The 7,425-nt window shown below is 47.1% G+C and overlaps 1 protein-coding gene across 1 annotated transcript in view; it reads left to right on the forward strand.

Moving 5' to 3' along the window:
- Positions 1-7,425, forward strand: part of ADAMTS3 (ADAM metallopeptidase with thrombospondin type 1 motif 3) — a 102,844-nt gene that overhangs the window by 53,667 nt on the left and 41,752 nt on the right. Inside the window, exons 7-8 of the mRNA XM_015412345.1 lie at positions 4,807-4,939; positions 6,403-6,516. Of these exons, the coding sequence (XP_015267831.1) occupies positions 4,807-4,939; positions 6,403-6,516 (247 nt within the window). The remainder of the gene's footprint in view (positions 1-4,806; positions 4,940-6,402; positions 6,517-7,425) is intronic.

Consider the following 7,425-nt stretch of genomic DNA (forward strand, 5'->3'; position numbering starts at 1 on the left):
TTCCTTCCTTCCTTCCTTCCTTCCTTCCTTCCTTCCTTCCTTCCTTCCTTCCTTCCTTCCTTCCTTCCTTCTCTCTTTCTCTTTCTCTCTTTCTTTCCTTCTTTCCGGTTCCCATACACATGCCAGTGTGGTGTGGTGGTTAGTGTTTCAGAGTAGGGACTCATTTAGAGTTGCCAGGTCCCCTCACCGTGCTGGTGGGAGGATTTGTGGGAGTTTTCAGAACATTTCCCGATGCAGTGACATTACCCATCATGTCAGAGGTGTCACGCAGGACGCTCTGGTTCGAGGGCAAAACTCTATGATTTTAGGCCAGATTGACCATAGAGTTTTGCCCTCAAACCAGAGCATCCTGCGTGATGCCCTCGACGTGATGATGTCACTTTTGGATGATGTCATCATGTTCAGGACGTTGTGCCGGAACTTGGCTGTTTGGGGATGAGGTTCCCCCCGCTGGCCAGCTGACCGGCAGCGGACTGAAGTCCGAAAAATTGGGGGAACCCCTGTCAGGACCAGGGGACTGGGGACTCATCTGCATTTTTATTTTCGTCACTTGTGTCCCTGTTGCTTTGGTTTTGGGTTTTTTTGTTTTTCTTTTCTGCATGTGTTTTGCTCCCTCTAGTGGTCGATACGATATTATGTCGCTATATGTCTGGCAGAAGAGCCCCAGGATCCGGATTCGAATTATCACACTCCTGTAACTCTTCGGGGATGATCTTGGGCCACTCACTCTCTCTCTCTCTGTCTCCATAACCTACCTCACAGGATTGTTGTGAGGATGAACTGAGTCAGAACCATGTATGGCACTGAGAGTCCCAGAGAAAGGCTGGGATAAAATACACTAGAGAGGTAGATCCTTGGAATTCCTTCCTCTCTGGATGTATCAGTTTCTTTCCTCTTCTTCTCCAAGACTTTGCTTAAGACTGTCTCCCCCAGCTCTTTCATCTAGGTTGCATCCTGATTTTTTAAAGTCTCAATACTTTCACAACACTTCACAGGGTAGTTGAGAGCCAGTTTGGTGTCGTGATTAAGTGTGCGGACTCTAATCTGGGGAAACCAGGTTCGATCCCCCACTCCTCCACTTGCAGCTGCTGGATGTCCTTGGGCAAGCCTTGCAAACCCTCCGGGGTCACCGTATGTCAGCAGTGACTTGATGGTACTTCCCACCACTATCACCGCCATCATTTCAATAGGAACTTCCATGGGTCACAGCTTACTTCTTCAGATATGCAAAAGGGAGACCATACTGTGAATTCTTCTTAGAGAAGAAGAAGAAGAAGAGTTTGGATTTATACCCCGCTCTTCACTACCCAAAGGTGTCTCAGAGCGGCTTACAAACTCCTTTCCCTTCCCCTCCCCACAACAGACACCCTGTGAGGTGGGTGGGGCTGAGAGAACTCTGACACAAACTGCTCTTTTTCAAGGACAGCTGTGCCAGACTTATGGCTTGCCCAAGGTCATCCAGCCAGGTGCAAGTGGAGGAGTGGGGAATCAAACCCGGTTCTTCCAGATTAGAGTCCGCACACTTAACCACTACACCAAACTGGCTCTCTAAGCCAAAGATTTCTGGGAAGGGAGTTGAGACCGAAAGCTTTGGTGTGAATTCTGTCCCGAATCTTTCACGTGTAAGTCCTCTGCATTAGAGAAAAAGGGAAGGGCTTAAGGTAGAAATGTTAGACGTGTGTCCCTAACTTTAGGTGGGAAGTGTAACGCCAGAGCCTTTTACTGTTAGGCTGCGGTCACACGCGCCACTTGAAGCGGAGGGGAAGTGAAGCTGTTTCCTCCGGAGGAATCTGACATGCAGTTGCGAGATCACACCTCCCTTTGTAGCTGCGGGCTCAGCCCGTCACTGTGTGATCAGACGCAACCGCGAGTGAGTCTCTTTTTTTGGCCATTTGTTTCCCTTGTGCATAAATGAGGAATCGCACCTCCGCACTGAGGGCCTCCTACGGAGTATGCCATAATGCGCATACTGCGAAGCGTGGGGGGGGGCCAGCACCGAGCCAGGATGGCATGATCAGACCATCCTGACGGCATGAGAGCATGCTTTCATGATCAGACCGGGGAAAGTCCATCCGTGGCCCATCGGAACCCGTTGGAGCCAGACTTTCCCCGGTGTCTATTGGGTATTGTAATTAAGAGGCGGGAGACTGACCAGTTATGAAGGTGCACAGAGAGTTTATATAGTTATAAAAGTGAATATATACAGAGATATTTACAGGCTATTGAACAGCATGTCGTGCCTTAGTCTATGAGAACTGAGTCCCATCCAGTTTACTAAGCTGATAGCCATTATGCTAAACCCCAGCCAATCTCTAACAAAGTGATTTAATCACTAGCTCTAACAAGCCCTGAAAGAGTAACACCTGCTAGAAAACACCTGGCTGTAATTACTTGATTACTAGCATGACAGCTAGGTCTGACAAACAGGTCAAACTGATCTATAGTAACTGCTTGCTACCTCTATCACTCTGACATATATCTCAATAGTGTCTTCTAACTCCACTTCTGCGGTGGAGCAGTATGGGTTGCCAATGACTGCGGAACGCTTCCAGGATGTTGCTGTCTGATCGCGCCCTTTAAATCCATCAGGCATTTGTGCCTGTGTCGGATCTAAAGGTGCGTGGTATCACAGCCTTAGACGCCTTGGCTTGGTGGTGGTGGGAAATGCTGTCAAGTCACAGCCAATATATGGTGACCCCTCTACAATTTTCAAGGCAAGAGACATTGAACGGTGGTTTGCCATTGCCTGCTTTTGCATACTGGCCTTCCTTGGTGGTCTCCCATCCATGTACTCACCAGGGCTGACCCTGCTTAGCTTCTGAGATCTGACGAGGTTGAAGTAGCCTGGGCCATCCAGGTCACTGCCCTTGGCTCGGATCCTGCAACAAATCACTGCTAATGGAAAGGATTTGTCTCAGTAGAATGGGACTTCTTTACCTTTGTCCTCCTCTTCTGGCCCCAAATGACCCCCCCAAATAATGCTCCTGGGGGATATAGCACTCCCCCAACAGCATGAGGTAGAAATCACAGGTCTACTGCAGGAGAGTGAAAATCAACATATACTCCCGCCATTGCTGTCAGGGTCTTTAGGCAGGTCACACCACACAGGGCTTCAGAAGAAGATAACTGCTTTATTAGTGATTCCAGTACTAAAGAACACGTGTACAGCTTGTGTCAGGAATGGCCGTCAGTGTAAGGGCCTCTGACTTATAGTGATATCAACCATCCCCCTCCCATTGAGCTGAAGCCAATGATTATAGTTCACATGCACGGGCAAAAGCAAGAGAGCGGGCACAGGGAAAAGCCATTACTTTCCCAGCAGAGTAAAAGCAGCTGGAGACTACAAGGTCAAGCCAGAGATAATGCACAGTAGCTGGACAGGAGCTGTGGTGGCTCAAGTGGTTAAGACGCTGAACTGCAGGCTGTGGAAGGTCAGTAGTTCAGCGGTTCAAGACCCGGGTGCCGCAAGACAGGGTGAGTTCCTGTCTCTAGTTCCAGCTCCTGCCAACCTAGCAGTTCGAAAGCAAGAAATTGCAAGTAGATAAATAGGGACCACTTCGGTGGGAAGGTAACAGCGTTCCGTGCGCCTTGGTGTTTAGTCATGCCAGCCACATGACCACGGAAACGTCTTCGGACAGCGCTGGCTCTTCGGCTTTGAAACGGAGATGAGCACCGCAACCCTAGAGTCGGATTTGACTGGCTTTCGAGCAAGGGAACCTTTACCTTTACCTTTAGCTGGACAGGGAAGAGCTGAGAACAGGAGGAGGGCACCCCTCCACATTCCAGACTCATGACAGGGCTACCTGATAATTACCCTGACCTGGATGGCCCCAGGCTAGCCCAATCTCATCAGATCTCAGAAGCTAAGCAGAGTCAGCCGTGGTTAAGTACTTGGATGGGAGACCACCAAGGAATTCCAGGGTCACTTTGCAGAAGAAAGCAATGGCAAACCACCTCTGAATGTCTCTTGACTTGAAAACACTACTGGGTTGTGAATTGATGGTACTTTACCCATGCACACACACCCCTTCAATTAGCAGCAATTTCCATGTAGTTTTAAGAAAGAACCAGAAATACTACTGTTGGGACTTAAAATGGAAGAAGTCAATGTGGGGAAAAGGACGCTGATGTGGTATATGATCACAACGGCCAGAATGACTTATGCCCAATGTTGGAAACAGGATAGAATCCCAGAAATCGGGGATTGGATAAGGAAACTATTGTTTATGGTTGAAATGGACAAAATGACAAGGAAACTTAAGAATCTGGAAGCAGAAAAATTCTATGCAGACTGGAAAGATTTTAAAGATTACTTAGAGAAGTATTGGGATGTAAAGGACAATTTAGTTTGCTTTGACAGTTATTGAAAAGTGTGTGTTATCTAAGAAAACAATAGTTGAAAGAAATGTTACCGGTAGATGATGATTAAAAGATAAGGGAAAATAGAGAAAATTTAAGAAATGGGCTGGAGGTTTGGAGCACTGTGGGAAGCCAAGGGGGGGGGGGAGGGATAGGAAAAAGGATGTATAACAACTATTAATATAACTTGTATTTGACTTAATAATATATCCTAATAAATTGTTTTTGAAACAGAAAAAATGAGCAGCAATTTCCCATGGGATCTAAGCTCTTGGACTGATGGGGTAGAGAAGTCCCCGGACTATACAGTTTAAATAAACTTGAAGATGACCTAAAACGAGGAACATCTTCATGATGCTCATTTGAATGAAGGGAACTGCCGATGTTAAAAAGTTTCCTTGTTGGCACCAAGGTTGCCAATCGTTCCATCTCTTACTCTTCCCGCAGCTCCTACGACTGCCTCCTCGATGACCCCTTTGAACATGACTGGCCCAAACTCCCGGAGCTGCCAGGAATCAATTATTCCATGGACGAACAGTGCCGCTTTGATTTTGGAGTGGGCTACAAAATGTGTACAGCGGTATGTTCCTGGAAAGATTAAATGTTTAACCATTCAACTCTCTTTGGGAGATGCCACATTGCTTGGCAGAAGTAAAATGGTGGAAAAGGAAGCTATCTCCATTAATCATAGTGCTCGTAGCTTGAGGATTGTGGCTGAGTTAATTTAGTGCACCGCTCGCCTGGGATAACAATTATCTCATTGTTATTATCTATTTACACAGCATCTTCAGTGCGCTCGAAGGGGTAGCCTAAGTTAAGGCAGAACAGTATGTTTGCAGCGTGTTTCTGTTTCATAAGGGGAATGGAGTTTCAATGAAGCAAAACAGTCGCTTTGTCCCCCAAACAATGGACAACTGGTACAAAAAACCCGATCTGTATCTGATGCTGTTTAGCACAGGTATTAAGCCTCAAAACTACCAAATCACTGTGTTATCCTGAAAGATGATTGCAAGAATATGACTCAGAGGAAGCTGTGCGATGACCTGGGTTGAGGAATCCCTCCAGGCTTGGAAATGGAAGCTGTGCACTCCCTGAGCTGACCCCAAAGGGCCATATGTGGAGAAATTCTCCAACTGAGCTGGAACGGAGACAATTCTCCTTTATATTCCCTGTGTAATCCCACTCTGTAAACCAAGAGTGTGTCCAGAAGAGAGCAACCAGGATGGTGAGAGGGTTGGAATCCAAGTCTTACGAGGAAAGGCTGAAAGAGTTGGGTATGTTTAGCCTGGGAAAGAGAAGGCTTAGAGGGGACACGATGGCAGTCTTCAAATATCTGAAGGGCTGTCATGTAGAAGATGGATCAGATCTATTCTCTCTTGCTCCGGATTGCAAGATTAGATCTAATGGGTCAGTATCAGCTAAATTACAAGGAGTCAATATCGGCTAAATATCAGAAGAAACTTCCCAACTGTAAGAGTGGTTGAGCAGTGGAACAGACTGCCTCGGGAGGTGGTGGATGCTCCTTCGCTGGACGTTTTCAAGTGGAGGCTGGACGGGTATGTTGTAGGACTCTCTTTCGGCTATGCTCCTGCAGAGTGCAGGGGGTTGGACTAGATGACCTGCAAGGTCCCTTCCAACTCCAACATTCTATGATTCTATGATTCTAAGTGACCATGGGGAGCGTCTGCCTTTTCCTAAGTCAGACTATTTATTTGCTGTGACTAACAGCAGTTCTCCAAGGTCTCAAGCAGACAGGTCTTCCTACTTGAAATTCTTCAGGTTGGGATGCCAGGGATTGATCCCGGGACCTTCTGCACGCAAACCGTGCTTTCAACTACTGAACTATGGACCTTTCTCTGATGGAAATGTGCCGTTGAAAGAGTTGGGGGGGGTGTTAATATTGTGTCCCCAAATACTGATGTGCAGTCATATGCTGGTACGTCTTGGGTTCAGAACTCAGTTGAATCTTTGCAGCCGTTTTTCTTAACTACATCCTTTGTTTCTTCAGGTGCGAAAATGTATCTTGATTTCTCATCCTTTTAGTTCCGAACCTTTGACCCTTGCAAACAGTTGTGGTGCAGCCATCCGGACAACCCCTATTTCTGCAAGACCAAGAAGGGGCCTCCACTGGACGGAACGGAGTGCGCACCGAGCAAGGTGAGAATGCCCTTTCGGGTTTCAACAGTGGATCACGTTTCGGTGCATAGAAGCAGGAGCAAGGTGTTGGGTTGGGTCAGTTCCCCCCCCCCATATAAAATGGTCTCGGGAAACTCGTTAAATGGGGTTTGCTTCTTTCTTGTTGAGGGTCTGAATAGCCAAGTATCTTTGGGAAATCTAGATTCAGAAGGTAGCCGCATTGGTCTGCAGTAGAAAAATATGAAAACATAGCAGCATAAGAAGAACCCTCCTGGCTCAGACCAATAGTCCGTCTAGTCCGGCATCCCGTCTCACACTGTGGTCAACCAGTTCCTCTGGAGGACCAACAACAGGGCATAGAGGCCGAGGCCTTCCCCTGATGTTGCCTCCTGGCTCTGGGATTCAGAGGATAGCACTTCTGAATGTGTAGATTCTCCTCAGTCACCATAGCTAGTAGCCATTGATGGATTTATCCTTCACGAATCTATCTAATCCCCCTTTAAAGTTGTTTGTTACGTTGGCCAGCAGTACATCCTCTGGCAACAAATTCCACATTTTAGTCACTCTCTGTGTAAAGTAGTGTTTCCTTTTGTACGTCTTGAACCTACTGCCCATCAGCTTCATTGGAAGCCCTTCAGTTCCAGTATTTTGGGAGAGGGAGAAAAAGAGTTAGACTCAAGTCCAGTAGCACCTTTGAGACCAACAAAGAGGGTCAAAGTTCCCTTAAAGGGTCAAAGCTCCCTTCGGCGGTATGGCGAAGGGAGCTTTGACCCTTACAAGCTTGTACCCAAAAATCTTTTTGGTCTCTAAGTGCTACTGGACTCAAATTAGGGAGTCCAGTAAGCTGAGTGTACCAGAGTGTTGGTCTAAGAGATAGATTAAGGCAGGGGTCGTTTCGTAGAAAAAGAGCTAGGGGAACTCATTAGCATA

This window comes from Gekko japonicus, unplaced genomic scaffold (genome assembly GCF_001447785.1).
Source record: "Gekko japonicus isolate JY-2015 unplaced genomic scaffold, Gekko_japonicus_V1.1 scaffold3861, whole genome shotgun sequence".
NCBI lineage: Eukaryota > Metazoa > Chordata > Lepidosauria > Squamata > Gekkonidae > Gekko > Gekko japonicus.